Source organism: Pseudophryne corroboree, chromosome 1 (assembly GCF_028390025.1).
Source record: "Pseudophryne corroboree isolate aPseCor3 chromosome 1, aPseCor3.hap2, whole genome shotgun sequence".
NCBI classification, from domain to species: Eukaryota; Metazoa; Chordata; class Amphibia; order Anura; family Myobatrachidae; genus Pseudophryne; species Pseudophryne corroboree.
The window spans coordinates 605,137,807-605,157,217 of NC_086444.1; the positions used below are offsets into that span (position 1 = coordinate 605,137,807).

At 46.6% G+C, this 19,411-nt stretch overlaps 1 protein-coding gene across 3 annotated transcripts in view; it reads right to left on the minus strand.

Annotated features, from left to right (window-relative positions):
* LOC134902137 (uncharacterized) overlaps nt 1–19,411 on the minus strand; it is a 96,070-nt gene that overhangs the window by 34,519 nt on the left and 42,140 nt on the right. For all 3 annotated transcript variants that reach the window (XM_063914365.1, XM_063914367.1, XM_063914366.1), the window contains exons 3-4: nt 19,095–19,141; nt 6,411–6,902 (exon numbers count right to left, since the gene is read on the minus strand). In XM_063914365.1, the coding sequence (XP_063770435.1) occupies nt 6,411–6,902; nt 19,095–19,141 (539 nt within the window). The remainder of the gene's footprint in view (nt 1–6,410; nt 6,903–19,094; nt 19,142–19,411) is intronic.

Genomic DNA, 19,411 nt, shown 5'->3' on the forward strand with positions numbered 1-19,411 from the left:
CAGCCAGATCAGTAAGTTACTGGGAAAAGTGAGAGAAAGTGTGTGTGTGTGTGTGTGTGTGTGTGTGTGTGTGTGTGTGTGTGTGTGTGTGTGTGTGATAGTGTGCATATATTTGTGTGTGCGGGCAGTGGCGTCAGACTGTTTTTAGGTTTGGGGGAGAGATCTTTAGCTCTCGCTGTACCAACCCCTCCCGTGTTCTGTCACCATGTCACCCCCATGTTCTGTCACTATGTCACCCCCCCGTGTTCTGTCACTGTGTCACCCCCCCCCTGTTCTGTCACTGTCACCCCCCCGTGTTCTGTTACTATGTCACACCCCCCGTGTTCTGTCACTGTGTCACCTCCTCGTGTTCTGTCACTGTGTCACACCCCCCGTGTTCTGTCACTGTGTCACCTCCCCGTGTTCTGTCACTGTGTCACACCCCCCGTGTTCTGTCACTGTGTCACCTCCTCGTGTTCTGTCACTGTGTCACACCCCCCGTGTTCTGTCACTGTGTCACCCCCCCCCCCCGTGTTCTGTCACTATGTCACACCCCCCGTGTTCTGTCACTGTGTCACCCCCCCCCCCCCCCGTGTTCTGTCACTATGTCACACCCCCCGTGTTCTGTCACTATGTCACCCCCCCATGTTCTGTCACTGTGTCACCTCCTCGTGTTCTGTCACTGTGTCACACCTCCCGTGTTCTGTCACTGTCACCCCCCCTGTGTTCTGTCACTGTGTCACCTCCCCGTGTTCTGCCACTGTGTCACCTCCTCGTGTTCTGTCACTGTGTCACCTCCCCGTGTTCTGCCACTGTGTCACACCCCCCGTATTCTGTCACTGTGTCACCCCCCCCCGTGTTCTGTCACTATGTCACACCCCCCGTGTTCTGTCACTATGTCACCCCCCCATGTTCTGTCACTGTGTCACCTCCTCGTGTTCTGTCACTGTGTCACACCTCCCGTGTTCTGTCACTGTCACCCCCCCTGTGTTCTGTCACTGTCACCCCCCCTGTGTTCTGTCACTGTGTCACCTCCCCGTGTTCTGCCACTGTGTCACACCCCCCTGTTCTGTCACTGTCACCCCCCCCCCGTGTTCTGTCACTATGTCACACCCCCCGTGTTCTGTCACTGTGTCACCTCCTCGTGTTCTGTCACTGTGTCACCCCCCCCGTGTTCTGTCACTGTGTCACCTCCCCGTGTTCTGTCACTGTGTCACACCCCCCGTGTTCTGTCACTGTGTCACCTCCTCGTGTTCTGTCACTGTGTCACACCCCCCGTGTTCTGTCACTGTGTCACCCCCCCCCCCCGTGTTCTGTCACTATGTCACACCCACCGTGTTCTGTCACTGTGTCACCTCCTCGTGTTCTGTCACTGTGTCACACCCCCCGTGTTCTGTCACTGTGTCACCTCCCCGTGTTCTGTCACTGTCACCCCCCCCTGTGTTCTGTCACTATGTCACCCCCCCATGTTCTGTCACTATGTCACCTCCCCGTGTTCTGCCACTGTGTCACACCCCCCGTGTTCTGTCACTGTGTCACCTCCCCGTGTTCTGTCGCTGTCAACCCCCCCATGTTCTGTCACCATGTCACACCCCCCGTGTTCTGTCACTGTCACCCCCACCGTGTTCTGTCACTGTCACCCCCCCTGTGTTCTGTCACTGTGTCACCTCCCCGTGTTCTGCCACTGTGTCACACCCCCCTGTTCTGTCACTGTCACCCCCCCCGTGTTCTGTCACTATGTCACACCCCCCGTGTTCTGTCACTGTGTCACCTCCTCGTGTTCTGTCACTGTGTCACACCCCCCGTGTTCTGTCACTGTGTCACCTCCCCGTGTTCTGTCACTGTCACCCCCCCCTGTGTTCTGTCACTATGTCACCCCCAGTGGCGGATCTTGCCACGGGCAAGCAGGACTTTTGCCCGGGGCGCCGCCTTCCGGAGGGCGCTGGCGCCATCCGGAGGGCGCCGCCTTCCGGAGGGCGCTGGCGCCATCCGGAGGGCGCCGCACCGTGGCAAGATCCGCCACTGCTGCCCGCTGTGTCCCTGTCCGCCTCCGCTGCCATCCCCGTCCCGATCCCCGTCCCCGTCCGCCTCCTGAAGGAAACTAGACGCTATGCGTCTAGTTTCCCTTCCTGGAGAGTAACTTTGCTGAGCGGTGCGCGATGACGTCATCGCGCACCGCTCAGCAAAGGTCCTCTCTACGAAGGGAACTAGACTCATAGCGTCTAGTTTCCCTTCGTGGAGAGGACCTTTTGCTGTGCGGTGCGCGATGACGTCATCGCGCACCGCTCAGCATTCAAGCGGCGCTTTTAATGTAAAGGGGGCGTAATTGACCACGCCCCCTGTATTAGGCCACGCCCCATTTCCTGCCCGGGGCGCAGAGCGCCCTTGAACCGGCCCTGGTCACCCCCCCATGTTCTGTCACTATGTCACCTCCCCGTGTTCTGCCACTGTGTCACGCCCCCCGTGTTCTGTCACTGTGTCACCTCCCCGTGTTCTGTCGCTGTCAACCCCACCATGTTCTGTCACCATGTCACACCCCCCGTGTTCTGTCACTGTCACCCCCACCGTGTTCTGTCACCCCCACCGTGTTCTGTCACCCCCACCGTGTTCTGTCACCCCCCCTCCCCGTGTTCTGTCACTGTGTCACACACCCCGTGTTCTGTCACTGTCACCCCCCTCCCCGTGTTCTGTCACCGTACCACCCCCACCATGTTCTGTAACTGTCACCCCCCCCCTCCCCGTGTTCTTTCACTGTGTCACACCCCCCGTGTTCTTTCACCGTGTCACACATCCGTGTTCTGTCACTGTCACCCCCCCCTCCCCGTGTTCTGTCACTGTGTCACCCCCACCGTTTTCTGTCACTGTGTCACACACCCGTGTTCTGTCACTGTCACCCCCCCTCCCCGTGTTCTGTCACCGTGTCACCCCCACTGTGTTCTGTCACCGTGTCACACACCCGTGTTCTGTCACTGTCACCCCCCCCTCCCCGTGTTCTGTCACCATGTCACCCCCCCATGTTCTGTCATCGTGTCACCCCCACCGTGTTCTGTCACTGTGTCACACCCCCCGTGTTCTGTCACCCCCACCGTTTTCTGTCACCGTGTCACCCCCACCGTGTTCTGTCACCGTGTCACACCTTTCCCCAGGGGCCATAAGACACTGGATAATTTGCTTGCTGCACAATAATTATCCTAAATAAAATGTTAATGTGTAAAAAGGCTCTCTACCTGCCGTAATGTGTGTAAAAGGGGCTCTACCTGGTGTAATGTGTGTAAGTGGCGCTGTGTGGCGCAATTTGAATAATTGAGACTATTGTGCAGCCTAATATGAATCTGTATTATTTTTTGCCCACACCCCTTCCACATGAAGCCACGTCCCTATATTTTTGGCAAGTGGGGCGAGCTGCTATTTTGTATGTGGCCCTCGGATACTGACAGGAAATGTCAAGTGGCCCCTCAGCTGAAATAATTGCCCACCCCTGCTCTATATGCTTCAGAGGTTGGAGGAGCAGCAAAAGGCCATTCAAGCCTATACAATTGAGCACGATATAGGAGGTGGAATGTACCTGTCTCAAGCGCAGTGGAGAATGATTTCAACGTTGTGCAAGGTTCTGCAACCTTTTGAACTTGCCACACGTGAAGTCAGTTCAGACACTGCCAGCCTGAGTCAGGTCATTCCCCTCATCAGTCTTTTGCAGAAGAAGCTGGAGGCATTGAAGGAGGAGCTAAAAGGGAGCGATTCCGCTAGGCATGTGGGACTTGTGGATGGAGCCCTTAATTCGCTTAACAAGGATTCACGGGTGGTCAATCTGTTGAAATCAGAGCACTACATTTTGGCCACCGTGCTCGATCCTAGATTTAAAACCTACCTTGGATCTCTCTTTCCGGCAGACACAAGTCTGCTGGGGTTCAAAGACCTGCTGGTGACAAAATTGTCAAGTCAAGCGGAACGCGACCTGTCAACATCTCCTCCTTCACATTCTCCCGCAACTGGGGGTGCGAGGAAAAGGCTCAGAATTCCGAGCCCACCCGCTGGCGGTGATGCAGGGCAGTCTGGAGCGACTGCTGATGCTGACATCTGGTCCGGACTGAAGGACCTGACAACGATTACGGACATGTCGTCTACTGTCACTGCATATGATTCTCTCACCATTGAAAGAATGGTGGAGGATTATATGAGTGACCGCATCCAAGTAGGCACGTCAGACAGTCCGTACTTATACTGGCAGGAAAAAGAGGCAATTTGGAGGCCCTTGCACAAACTGGCTTTATTCTACCTAAGTTGCCCTCCCACAAGTGTGTACTCCGAAAGAGTGTTTAGTGCCGCCGCTCACCTTGTCAGCAATCTGCGTACGAGGTTACTTCCAGAAAATGTGGAGAAGATGATGTTCATTAAAATGAATTATAATCAATTCCTCCGTGGAGACATTGACCAGCAGCAATTGCCTCCACAAAGTACACAGGGAGCTGAGATGGTGGATTCCAGTGGGGACGAATTGATAATCTGTGAGGAGCGGGATGTACACGGTGATATATCGGAGGATGATGATGAGGTGGACATCTTGCCTCTGTAGAGCCAGTTTGTGCAAGGAGAGATTAATTGCTTCTTTTTCGGTGGGAGTCCAAACCAACCCGTCATTTCAGTCACAGTCGTGTGGCAGACCCTGTCACTGAAATGATGGGTTGGTTAAAGTGTGCATGTCCTGTTTATACAACATAAGGGTGGGTGGGAGGGCCCAAGGACAATTCCATCTTGCACCTCTTTTTTCTTTCATTTTTATTTGCGTCATGTGCTGTTTGGGGAGTGTTTTTTGGAAGGGCCATCCTGCGTGACACTGCAGTGCCACTCCTAGATGGGCCAGGTGTTTGTGTCGGCCACTAGGGTCGCTTAGCTTACTCACACAGCTACCTAATTGCGCCTCTTTTTTTCTTCTTTGCGTCATGTGCTGTTTGGGGAGTGTTTTTTGGAAGGGCCATCCTGCGTGACACTGCAGTGCCACTCCTAGATGGGCCAGGTGTTTGTGTCGGCCACTAGGGTCGCTTATCTTACTCACACAGCTACCTCATTGCGCCTCTTTTTTTCTTCTTTGCGTCATATGCTGTTTGGGGAGTGTTTTTTGGAAGGGCCATCCTGCGTGACACTGCAGTGCCACTCCTAGATGGGCCAGGTGTTTGTGTCGGCCACTAGGGTCGCTTAGCTTACTCACACAGCTACCTCATTGCGCCTCTTTTTTTCTTCTTTGCGTCATGTGCTGTTTGGGGAGTGTTTTTTGGAAGGGCCATCCTGCGTGACACTGCAGTGCCACTCCTAGATGGGCCAGGTGTTTGTGTCGGCCACTAGGGTCGCTTAGCTTACTCACACAGCTACCTCATTGCGCCTCTTTTTTTCTTCTTTGCGTCATGTGCTGTTTGGGGAGTGTTTTTTGGAAGGGCCATCCTGCGTGACACTGCAGTGCCACTCCTAGATGGGCCAGGTGTTTGTGTCGGCCACTAGGGTCGCTTAGCTTACTCACACAGCTACCTCATTGCGCCTCTTTTTTTCTTCTTTGCGTCATGTGCTGTTTGGGGAGTGTTTTTTGGAAGGGCCATCCTGCGTGACACTGCAGTGCCACTCCTAGATGGGCCAGGTGTTTGTGTCGGCCACTAGGGTCGCTTAGCTTACTCACACAGTTACCTCATTGCGCCTCTTTTTTTCTTCTTTGCGTCATGTGCTGTTTGGGGAGTGTTTTTTGGAAGGGCCATCCTGCGTGACACTGCAGTGCCACTCCTAGATGGGCCAGGTGTTTGAGTCGGCCACTAGGGTCGCTTAGCTTAGTCATCCAGCGACCTCGGTGCAAATTTTAGGACTAAAAATAATATTGTGAGGTGTGAGGTATTCAGAATAGACTGAAAATGAGTGGAAATTATGGTTTTTGAGGTTAATAATACTTTGGGATCAAAATGACCCCCAAATTCTATGATTTAAGCTGTTTTTTAGGGTTTTTTGAAAAAAACACCCGAATCCAAAACACACCCGAATCCGACAAAAAAAAATTCGGTGAGGTTTTGCCAAAACGCGGTCGAACCCAAAACACGGCCGCGGAACCGAACCCAAAACCAAAACACTAAACCCGAAAAATTTCAAGTGCACATCCCTATCATAAATCCGCCAGCAACCTGTGACAATGTTTATTTTTTTCAAAACATGGCTGTACCCATCAATTAATGCATTTTTCCTTATGTGTCTGCCCATTTCCTCCTGCTTTCAGTTACATGTATGTATGTATGTATGTATGTTTATGTACCTTTCTGCATCTAAATTGTTCACCTTGTACCCATGGAATCCAGTATGTTCTGCATCTATGAATGGCGCTACAGAATTATTGAGCCCCATATACATACAGTAAAAGAACATTTTCTGTCACTAAATGACTTATCAAAATGTATACTTACATTTTGTAATGGCCTTTGCTCTTTAACGTTCATCTGTGGGGGTATTTGTTTCAATATGACTTTGGGGAAGGCAACCAGAAGAGAATCATTGGGGTTGTGCTCTGGATTACAGGTAAGTGTGCCTTCATCTGTTACTGCCACCAAACTTGCTCTCCTTTTATCTATTTCCACAGGTCTGGATTGCTCATTAAGGGTTTTACAGTTTGATATAGAAGGGAGAGACAATCTGATTGCCCCAGTATTCCTTTGTGGAGGAGATTGTGTTTCAACACTTTCATTTTTTCTTTTCATTTGTTTCTCTGAAAGTTCAGAAGTAGAAGCTGAACTGACTTTGCTGTTTGTGTCGGAAATGTCCACCTCACATTCATCAGTAACCTGACTTAGTATTGGCCGGAGATCGACTGTTATTCTGTGAACAGTAGGACGCGCTGGTATGTGATGTTCCTGTGCAGGTTTGATGTCATCTCTACGGGGGCATCTGAAATGATTTATCTGAAAAGATAAGACACTGGTATAGTATGTGTCATTATAATAGCCTACTTTCCATTACTTAAAGCTTCTAAGTCTTGCAGAAAGTTGTAACCAAAAAATATTGTTAAAAACACAAAAATCGTATTGGTAGCATAATCAAGACATTAAAAAATATTTACGCATAGGGGGTAATTGTATCGCCAGGGGCTATCCTTTTAGCTAGTATGCGGCAAGCTCCTCCCCCCGAATGCCGGCACTTATCGCGGATTATGCTTCGGGTACCAGAGGAAGTTCAAGCGCTTGCACTTTGAAATGAGCACGAAAGGGCAGGAAGTTTAAGATACTTAAGAGTACCTCACTAAATATTGGGCCTAATTCAGGCCTTATCATAGCAGCATATTTGTTCTCTAATGGACAAAACCATGTACACTGCAAGGGGGGTGGGGGTGGGGGGAGATATATAACATGTGCAGACCACTGCAGAGAGAGTTAGATTTGGGTGGGGTGTGTTCAGATTGAAATCTAAATTGCAGTGTAAAAATAAAGCGGCCAGTATTTACTCTGCAGAGAAACAATAACCCACCTAAATCTAACTCTCTCTGCAAATGTTACATCTGCCCCCCCTGCAGCGCACATGGTTTTGCCCATTAGAGAACAAATTTGCTGCTGCTATCAGGTTTGAAGTAGGCACATTATTTGATAAGTGATTAGATTTCTCCCAGAGGTTTGACCCCCAACTCCTGTGCCTGTCAGCAGTGCTTATATTTGGAAACTTGTTACCAGACCTCTGTTTGAACCTGACCTGCCTCTGTCTTTGTCCATTGATACTTGGATACCCGTTACCAGATCTTACAGTGTACTTGACCTGCTCTGCCCATCATATTTAGATACCTGTGATCAGACGCTGGATAGTATCTAACCTTCTTCTAGTCTGAGACATCAGTGTGCAGCTGCTGTTTGGTACTACCTTGCTATTTCTAAGGTGTTTATTTTTGCTGCTGTGGACTTGCTTAAGCCAGAAAACCTTGTGTGCAGGTGAGAGACAGTAGCGGATCTTGCCACGGGCAAGCAGGACTTTTGCCCGGGGCGCCACCTCCCGGAGGGCGCCGCACCAGGGCAAGATCCGCTGCTGCTGTGTGCCCCCCGCTGCCCGCCTGCTGCCCGCTGCCCCCCTGCTGCCGCTGTGAAGGGAAACTAGACGCGTACGCGTCTAGTTTCCCTTCGTGGAGAGGTCCTTTACTGTGCGGTGCGCGATGACGTCATCGCGCACCGCACATCATTTCAGTCTGTACAGGGGGCGTAAATGACCACGCCCCCTGTACGAAGCCACGCCCCCTATTGCCGCCCGGGGCGCTCAGAGCGCCAGAACCGGCCCTGGTGAGAGACTTAATTAAAAGCTAAATTACTGTGTACTTGCATCATACTAATGAGCCTTTCTGGCACTGGAATCCAATATCTGTAATAATAGAGAGTAAACTCAGGTGTCCACGTGACAGGTTGGGCACACGAAATGGAGAAAGGTTATTGGAGGAGAGATATTTGTGTGTTGGCATAGAGGTTGCACTGGAGACCAAATGAGTTGATTAGCTCATCAAGGGTGGAGTAAAAGTACAGGGCTAGTGGAAAGGCAGGAAAGTAAGAAGTCATTGCAGGGATAAGAAGTGATCCTAGAGCACACGTTCTCAAACTCGGTCCTCTGGACACCACACGGTTCATGTTTTGCAGGTCACCTGTAGATTTTTAAAATGTGACAGTTGGTTATACACAGTGCACCTGCTGGGTGACATGGAAAACGTGAACAGTGTGGGGTCCTGAGGACTGAGTTTGAGAACCACTGTCCTAGCGAGAACATTGTAATATGTTGGGGAGTGGCATGATCGGGGCAGCTGGTACCAATGAGTTGTCCAAACTCGTCTGGTAAGTGGTGATTACTGGGGAAGTGGTACCTGCGATCACCTCCTAGTGCTAGTAAGGAAATATGTGACAGATAAGCGTTGTGTATATCTATGCCTTTTATTGAGACACAATGCTCAGGCATAAAGAGTATAATGCATTCAAATAACAAATGATACAATAACAGTGATTGTTAGAACACAGGTGATGGATCACAATTAGGATCAAAGTCCAGATGCTGATGACACAGACTGTGAAATATAGTAGGAATTTGTAGCTGAAAGCAGGGCTTAAAGAGGTCCTTGTGAGGTGGTGGAACTCATGGAGGAGGACCATGGAGGCACCAGGACCTGAGGAAGGAGTAGGTGGCTGCAGCTCATCAGTAACACTAGTGCCGCCTGTATCATCGATTGACACAGATGATGGGGTGGGCTTTTCTGTTGGAATTACTGTGCAGGGCAATGGAGATGGTGGAACTAGTTCCCCCTACCATTACAGGTGGTGGAACTCAGTTCCACCTCGTCCCCCCCACTTTAACCCCTGGCTGAAAGTTAGTACGTAGTTGTCACGATCAAATAGGTCCCAAATGCTGGTTCCAGTGAAAGTGGTATGTTCCATTGTTGCACAATGGTGCTGGGATACAGTAGACGTAAGGGTCTCTGTTCTAGAGATCAGCCTCCCGACCCTCCAGGTACAGTACTCACCCCTCTGTTGTACGATGCTGCCGCTCCCGGCACTGGGGTCTAACTCTGAGGTACCAGCCAATGGTGTTATCCGTTTTGTTGCTGCGCCTCTGTACAGTCTGTCCCTCCTTGCTGTCCCGTCTAGGATCCCTGCTTTCACGGCATGTATGGTAATGTACACCTGGAGCGGGGACCTGTGGGACCGCCAGGTGCGGCCGTGACTTCCGGGTTCCCAAGTCTCACGAGACTTCCGGGTTCCCGTTGGCTTCAGCAGCGCTGTCCGACCGCTCAAACTCACCAGCCGGCGAGGAGACTTGTTGATGGGGGGTAAAGCTGTAGATATTCCACAGGTTGTGGGTACTGGTAAACGTGCTTGTGCCAAGTGTGGTTTTCTTCCAACGCGTTTCAGCCCGTAGGCCTTTTTCAAGGATGATTGTGGATTCAACTAGGTTGCTTATATCAGTCCTGTTGACCAATGAGATGTCATTGGGTGTTGCTTTATTGGTGATTGACAGTGTTAAATTACTGTTGTTGTTTTTTTTCTAATTTCATAATAGGGTAATCTGTGTGCTGAACATTTTACTTGATATGGTATGGTGCACATCAAAACCTGTACAAAATTATGCATATACATACATTAAATGGCCGGATTCTCACTGGGTTGAGATTTAATATTGCTGAGCATAGTACATGATGGGGAAAACTGTTGTGTATGGATCTTATAGGTTTGCCAATTGTGTTATTTTATCAAAATGCTGTTGTTGAAATCTATGGTGAGACCTCTGGGTGTCATTGTTTTTAATGTGAATAGCCATTTCATCACTTGTTTATCCATTGTAATGCTATGGTCATCTCTCCAGTTTCTGATGGGTTTTTCGAAAGCTATAGAGTATAGACCTGTGGGATCGGAGTTGTGTCTATCTTTGTAGTGTTTTGATATGCTAAGATTGTCATATCCTCTTTTTATGTTCCTCAAATGCTCATATATCCTTGTTTTTAACGGTCTCACTGTCCTTTCTATCTATTCCAAGCCGCAGGGGCACCTAAGCAAATAGATGACCCCCTTTGTCTCACATGAGGTGGTTTGTTTAATCTTGAATGTTGTGTCTATTGTTGTTGAATGGTTCAGTGAAAGGTAATACTGTTTGTATTGTGTTCGATGGTTTCATGTGGTTCTTTACAAGTCGGCTTTTAATGTCTGCTGCCTTTCTGTACACTATTTGTGTCTCAATAAAAGGCATAGATATACACAACGCTTATCTGTCACATATTTCCTTACTAACAGTAGGAGGTGATCGCAGGTACCACTTCCTCAGTAATCACCACTAGAGAGAACATTGCCAGAAAAAGGCCATACGAGGGACTTGTGTGTAGTAGTGACTTGTGTGTAGTAAAAGTATGCGACATCGGCACCAGACCATCGATGGTTCAAAATATACTTTTACCATTGATGGGGGAGAACCAGATGGTTTCCCTCCATCGATGGCTAGGGCTAAACGAATATTTTTTTTAACAAGATGCTGGGACATGGAGCATAGCTCCGCCCCTGACACCCACGAAGCTCCGCCCCTGGCTGTGATTGGCCCGGGGGCCATTCACAGAAATAAGAGGGATGGCCATCGATGAGAGTAACCATCGATGGTCTCCAATTGCATAGTTAGCGACCATAGATGGCCACTCTCAGTTTTGCCATCAATGGCAGCCATCGATGGTGAACACACCGATGGCCACCCTAGTATGTGAAGAAAGCAGAAAGCTCCGGGAGAATCACCATGGAGAAGTGACTTTTACTTGAACTATTAAATATACAGTAAAATGCTTTTCCCCGATACACATGAGAATATGGAGTATTTAAAGTGTCACAAGTGTCACGGTGCTTAATTTGTTGGTTAAAAAATAATGGAACTCAAAAACATATTGCTGGGAGGACCCAGTGGCGCACCCAGAAATGCCCATTAAATGTTGCTATGGGCCCACAAAGTTCTGGCTACGTACCTGGCTTTACCTCCATGTCTTAACTGAGCGTGACCCGTGAGTGTCAGCTCCTCAGACAGGAAGCAGAAGGGGGAACTTCTGCTCATGCCCAGCCGCAGCAGCTCCTCAGAATATACTACTGTATGGCAGCCATTCTACACCGTCCTCCTCTCTTCTCTTCTCAGCCCTGGGGGAGATTTATCAAAGCTCGGAGAGAGCTAAAGTGGAGAAAGATAAAGTACTAATCAATTAGCTCCTACCTGCCATGTTACAGGCTGTGTCGATAAAATGACAAGTTAGTAGATGAGTGGTTGGTACTCTCTCCAAGCTTTGATAAATCCCCCACCAGGTGAGTCATGTAGGAGAAGTGAAGGACATGAAGGATACATATAGGGTATATTCTGGCATCTGGAGTTTGTATATATTTTTTGTGGTGAGTTGCCATTTTTTTCATCCCATGCATATACACTGTGGGGGTCATTCCGAGTTGATCGCTAGCTGCATTAATTCGCTGTGCAGCGATGAGGCAAAAAATGCACTTTTGCGCATGTATATGCGGCGCAATGCGCACGCGCGATGTATAAGTACAAAGAAAGATGTAGTTTCACTAGAGATGAGCGGGTTCGGTTCGTTGAGATCCGAAGGCCCCCCCGAACTTCACCTATTTTACACAGTTCCGAGGCAACCTCGGATCTTCCCGCCTTGCTCGGTTAACCCGAGCGCGCCCGAACGTCATCATCCCGCTGTCGTATTCTCGCGAGATTCGTATTGCAATAAAGAGCCGCGCGTCGCCGCCATTTTCACTCGTGCATTGGAGATGATAGCGAGAGGACGTGGCTGCGTTCTCTCAGTTTCTGTGTTCAGTGTGCTGCAAATATCTGTGCTCAGTGTGCTGCAAATATCTGTGCTCAGTGTGCTGCAAATATCTATGCTTAGTGTGCTGCAAATATCTACGTTCTCTGCCTGAAAACGCTCCATATCTGTGCTGCATTGTAGTATATAGTAGGAGGACAGTGCAGAATTTTGCTGACCACCAGTATATATATATATATATATATATATATATATATATAGCAGTAAGGTACAGAAGTCCATTGCTCTACCTCTGTGTCGTCAAGTATACTATCCATCCATATCTGTGCTGCTTTGTAGTTGTGCACAGTATATAGTAGGAGGACAGTGCAGAATTTTGCTGACCACCAGTATATATATATATAGCAGTACGGTACAGTAGTCCATTGCTCTACCTCTGTGTCGTCAAGTATACTATCCATCCATATCTGTGCTGCATTGTAGTTGTGCGCAGTATATAGTAGGAGGACAGTGCAGAATTTTGCTGACCACCAGTATATATATATATAGCAGTACGGTACAGTAGTCCATTGCTCTACCTCTGTGTCGTCAAGTATACTATCCATCCATATCTGTGCTGCATTGTAGTTGTGCGCAGTATATAGTAGGAGGACAGTGCAGAATTTTGCGACCACCAGTATATATATATATATATATATATAGCAGTATGGTACAGTAGTCCATTGCTCTACCTCTGTGTCGTCAAGTATACTATCCATCCATATCTGTGCTGCATCATGTGCTGTTTGGGGACTATTTTTTTACGTGCCATCCTGTCTGACACTGCAGTGCCACTCCTAGATGGGCCAGGTGTTTGTGTCGGCCACTTGGGTCGCTTAGCTTAGCCATCCAGCGACCTTGGTGCACCTCTTTTTTTCTTTGCATCATGTGCTGTTTGGGGACTATTTTTTTAAGTGCCATCCTGTCTGACACTGCAGTGCCACTCCTAGATGTGCCAGGTGTTTGTGTCGGCCACTTGGGTCGCTTAGCTTAGCCATCCAGCGACCTTGGTGCACCTCTTTTTTTCTTTGCTTCATGTGCTGTTTGGGAACTATTTTTTGAAGTGCCATCCTGTCTGACACTGCAGTGCCACTCCTAGATGGGCCAGGTGTTTGTGCCGGCCACTTGGGTCGCTTAGTTTAGTCATCCAGCGACCTTGGTGCAAATTTTAGGACTAAAAATAATATTGTGAGGTGTGAGGTGTTCAGAATAGACTGGAAATGAGTGGAAATTATGGTTATTGAGGTTAATAATACTATGGGATCAAAATGACCCCCAAATTCTATGATTTAAGCTGTTTTTGAGGGGTTTTTGAAAAAAAAACACCTGAATCCAAAACACACCCGAATCCGACAAAAAATTTTCAGGGAGGTTTTGCCAAAACGCGTCCGAATCCAAAATACGGCCGCGGAACTGAATTCAAAACCAAAACACAAAGCCTGAAAAATGTCCGGTGCACATCACTAAGTTTCACACAAGGTGTAGCGACGCTTTTAAGTTGCACTGGTTGCCGCAGAGTGATTGACATGAAGTGGGCGTTTGTGGGTGTCAACTGACCGTTTTCAGGGAGTGTTCGAAAAAATGCAGGCGTGCCAGGAAAAACGCAGTTGTAGCTGGCCGAACGCAGGGCATGTCAAAACAGGAACTGAACAGTCTGAAGTGATCGCAAGCTAGCAGTAGGTTTTGAGCTACTCTAAAACTGCACAAAATAAATTTGTAGCCACTCTGCGATTCCTTCGTTCACACTTCTGCTAAGCAAACATACACTCCCAGTGGGAGGTGGCATAGCGTATGCACAGCTACTAAAAACTGCTAGCGAGCGAACAACTTGGAATGACCACCTATACACGGCGGGCATACTTAAACTTCCCCTATTCAGAGCTGTCTGTAGCTTGATCTAAGAATCAAAATGTCACTAAGGGGGACATTTACTAAGCAGTGATAAGAGCAGAGAAGTGAGCCAGTGGAGAAGTGGCGCCATCAACCAATCAGCAGCTCTGTATCATTTTATAGTATGCAAATTATAGATGTTACTTCAGTGCTGATTGGTTGCCATGGGCAACTTCTTCACTGGCTCACTTCTCCGCTCTTATCCCTGCTTAGTAAATGTCCCCCTAAATTTAGTAGGGAGACTAATTAGGACATGGGAAGCAGGATTCCACAGATAGAAAGAAAACAAAATTATCTAAAAAAGTCGGGGATAGGGAGAATATGCTGCTGTATAATGTGAAAACAGAGTGACATTGGACAGACAACTGAATAACAATACTAAACTGTAATGAACAATTACCTTTGTGTTATACTAATCATAACACATAAATAAAACATTTTTTGTCTTAGTTATTGCCACCCTGTATGTACTGGGTGTCTGTCTGTCTATCTATCTATCTATCTATCTATCTATCTATCTATCTATCTATCTATCTAGCCAGCCCCTGGGACCTTACAAGTTATTTTTAAACATGAAAGTTTATGCAGCCAAACAAAAAGTGCCTTATCCGGCACAAATGAATCACTGCACTTCATACAATTACAGTTTATGCATCTTTATTGTGCCCAGGCTGTAGATTTATCCTCATCCCAACTTTGTAACGCAGTAAGTTAATTCTGGGGGCTGAGGAGGACAATAAAGAAAGTTATTGTAACCATTCTAAGATAATTGCTGCCTTGCGATATGGCACATTGACCTGATGAAAATACCTAGTCAGCATTAGCAGATAATTAGTAGGAACAGGGGAGTGACTAAAAGCATAATGGTGCCATTCCCGCTCAAAACAAAAACATGGCCTTAAATAACAAACTTGAAATTAAATTAACCAGGCAGTTATATGGTTTGGATTGGAACATTATGAGATTAAAAGACTCTATATATTAGAATAATGTGCCAAATTGCTACTAATGAAATTGTACTCAAACATCATGGTGTACCCTATAACAATTTTACTATGGGGCCCAGACATTTCTAGTTATGCCCTGATTATTAATAAAGAGATGCACTACACAAAATACTTGGAAAGCTGTATATCCAAGTATTGTTCCAATGATAGGTAGGGGATGTAGTTATGTGTCCGACCCCTCACAATCCCAACGGTTGGCATGCCGACCAACAGGGCCTATTCCCACTCGTGGGTGTCCACGACATCCATAGAGTGTGAATAGAACCAGTGGCGACCGCAGTACGCCACCGAGCCTGCAGCGTGGCGAGCAAAGCGAGCCTGCAAGGGGCTTGTTGCGCTCGCACTCTCCCCCCCCCCTGTATTCTGTGGCAGGGATCCCGGACTAGGAAGGCTGACCGCCGGGATCCCGGATGCCGGTAATGCGATGCACACCCATAGGTAGGTACCAGATGCATAGCACTTTAAGGGGTACAGTTTAATTGATTCCATGGGCTATCCAATTAGCTCCGAAGCATGGCAGCTGGCAGCTATAATAGGGTATTTTTTTCCCAGGACCTCAGCAGGCAACCGAGAAAAAAAATGCCCAATATGAAGCCAGTTTTTGCCAACCTGGAAGTTAAAACACATAGGTCCATGAGCTTATCACGGATTCTTCGTGTTTTAACATAAATTGTTATTTTTTTGGTCACAAAAAAATAGGGGCTAATTGAATAACCCGAACAAAAACTCCTGATCTTTGCGCTCGAAAAAATATCAGGGTTAATTGAATTCCCTCCTAAGTCTTTGATACGATTACACGAATTTGGAATTATTTGTAAATCGATGCTCATGCTGTCCACAGTTACAATGTCAACAGTGTCGTTAAGAGAATGTCGATGTGGTTGTAATTTTATTTAAACCTTTTAAACAGTGTTGGCATTTTAACTTTAAATATGGATCTTTACACCTAAAATGCTTAAAGATTCATATTGAAACATTAACATTCTTCAGCCAACAATGCACTTTCATATTTTTGATTGTCAACAGCATCAGTGTTGACAGTTTAACTACACCTGAATTACACTACATGGTTGCCAGTTGACACTTTTATTTTTTTTGTTTCTTTCAATTTTTCATTGGTTTTTACAAATAACATCAAAAGAACTTGTAAATAACAAGAATCAATACATTTACATTTGGGAAGGTCTCAAGAAAGTGAAAGATTGAGAGGTGCTAAGGCAAACACAGAAGTGAATACAATATTGTAATAAAACAAGGCCAATGCTAGTGATGATGGAAGTCCAGAAAAACAGTGGGAAACAAAATGTCTGCAGAGACTAATGAACAGAGAATCAAAGGAAGAGAAAGGAGCAGAGGGGATTGCTGCTAGGATTGAGTAGAGAGATAAAGCACAAATTCAAACTAAGCGGCATATGTATCAAAGCTTGGAGAGAGATAGCTAGCAGCTGATTGGTTATGAGCAAATTTTTCACTTTATCTCACTAGAAGGTTTGATACATCTCCCCTCAGGTCTCCCCTCAGAATCTGACATGTCATGCTTGCTTTCCATATAGTAAGTAACCCAAACACTATTCATTATGAATGGTGGCAGTGTATGAGCGCAGATCTGTAGCTTTCCAAGGGGGTACATATCGCCTAGTGTGTACCCAGCTTTAGGATGGTTATAGTGGGATTTAGAAAACATTTTTAATTTAAAATAAAATGTGTAGGTGTATATACAGATGTTTACAGCTCATTGGAAAAATGCTTAATTGCCGCTGACTAGTGATGAAATTAAAAGCTATTATCTCATGTATATCTGCATGCCTTTGCTATGTCATAGAACAAAGCAAATAAATCTGAAAACAGATACTATTGCTTATTCTCCAAATATATTGGCCTGGACAGATTTGTTGGTACCCCTTAGAAAAGATATTGAACAATTGGAATATGGTGATATTTCAAACTAATTGCTTTCTTGAATTAGCATAACATGTATTCAATCTTCTAATAAGTCTTTAAGCCTATTTAAATGGGGAAAAGTACTCACTGATGTTTGGTATCATCGTGTGCACCACACTGAACATGGACCAGAGAAGGCAAAGGAGAGAGTTGCCTGAGGAAATCAGAAAGAAAATTATAGGAAAGCAAGTTAAAGGTAAAGACTATAAAAAGTGTTGAAGCAGCTTGATGTTCTTGTGACTACATTTGCAAATATTAATTATTAAGATGCTTTAAGTCCATGGGACTGCAGCCAAACCTCTCTGGCTGTTAGAAGAAAATCAACCCTAGATTAAACAGGGAGATAGTGAAAATGGTAAAAAAAAACAAAACAAAAAAACCCCAAAACCCCCAACTTTCAAAGTGTTCAAGTGTTTTGTCAGTGTCTGATTGCACCATCATTTTGAGTTACATTGGGTTCCATGGAAGAAGACCTAGGTGGACACGTACATCACTTATGAAAAAAAAGCGTAACCCTCCCTGTAATTTACTAAAATGAACATTGACACAGTGCTTCAGGGAAAATGTAATTTGATCAGAGGAGTAATAAGGTAAGTTTTTGGCAATTCACATTAGCTCTATGTTCACAGATGAAAAAAAAAAACACTATACCTACTGTGAAACATGGCGGAGGCCTGTTTATGTTTTGGATCTGTGCAGGGCACAATAAAATCTCAAGACTATCAAGGTATTTTGGAGTGAAACATACTGTCCAGTGACAGAAAGCTCTGTCTCAGTCTCAAGTTATGGTCCTCCAACAAAAGAATCATTGGCATTTCTATAATGGGTGCAATGTGTGCGGTGTACACGGGCCACTGGGTCCAGAGGGGGCCCACACCGCACACACTGCAACCATATTTTAATACTTACCTTTCCGGAGACCAGCGTCAGGCGCTGCATTTGCAGCCAAAATCGCAACCAAAATAGCCATCGCACATGCGCAGTAGTCAAATTGGTCTCCGGAACATGGTGGCTGCTGGAGACTACTGCGCCATGCAGAGGAAAGGACCCACCCAGATGGGGGCCCCCTACTCTGTTGAAACGCCACTGAGAAGAATGACTCAAAACATACAGCAAAAAGTACCAGAGGATGGGTAAGAAAAGAACATTAGACTGCTCTGAAATGGCCTTCTATGAGACCATATCTGAATACTAGCGAACATCTATGGAAGGGGCTAAAAGAAGCAGCCTAGGAAAGGCAGCTACCAAACCTGAGACAGCTAGAGCAGTGTGCTAAATAAAAAGTGGGCAAAACTACCTTTTGACAGGTACAGATGGAGCCGTCTTTATCCCACCCTGCCTAGTCGCAGGCGTGCACTCCCGGCATGACTAGGCGATCCGCCTGCCTCGTCACGCTGGGAGTGCACGAGCCGCTTCCCATTCAGAGCGTCTTTGTCTGGGCGTGCAGAACGTGATGCTCTCCATTAAAGTGAATGGGGAGCGTCTCCATCCTGGCGCCCGTCCAGACGGAGGCGGTCACAGTGACTAGGTGCGCCCAGGTGGGCGCGGCTAGTCTCATAAAGAGCCAAGATAAAGAAGCTCCATCTGTACAGAAGTCACACTAAGAGCTACAGAAATTGCTTAATTGCAGTTATTGCCTGTAAAGATTGTGCAACAAAATATTAGTTTAAGGGTCCCCTCATTTTTGTCCATGCTTTTTTCATTTAATTGTCTTAAATATTCAATTGAATTAAACATCTAATGCAGAGTCAAACAATGCTGGATACCAGTTTACTTTGTCACTTTTAAGCTATCTTAGGGAAAAACATGGGTTCATCTTTTCTCATGGTACCAACAAATTTGTCCACGTCTGTAGAATACGAGGAACTGCATTGTGAAGTTTGGACATATTTAAAACAGGAACATTTCTCTTATACCTCGGACTATCCCAGGAAATCAAACATGTAATTGTCAATGCATCAATAATTACTTACCTCCAGCCAACTGTCCAAATGTGTGTTACCTTTCAAGTGGACACCACCTACATAGGAGAGAGATGAATGGAGGTTTGCGGCACCATATTTTCCTATGTGTGTGCTAGTTACTACAACAAAGTGGTTTTATATTTTAGGATTATAAATGATACTTTTCGATCCCTTGTAATTTAGCGTGTCAATTAAGAACAACTGTGAGATAGAAGATTATGGGGCTGGTTCAGGTCGCACCGCAAACGCATTGCGAGTGCAAAATCAGCGACAGGATCCGCACACGCATGTGCAGGTCCCATCCTGCGCATGCACCCGAAGTTAAT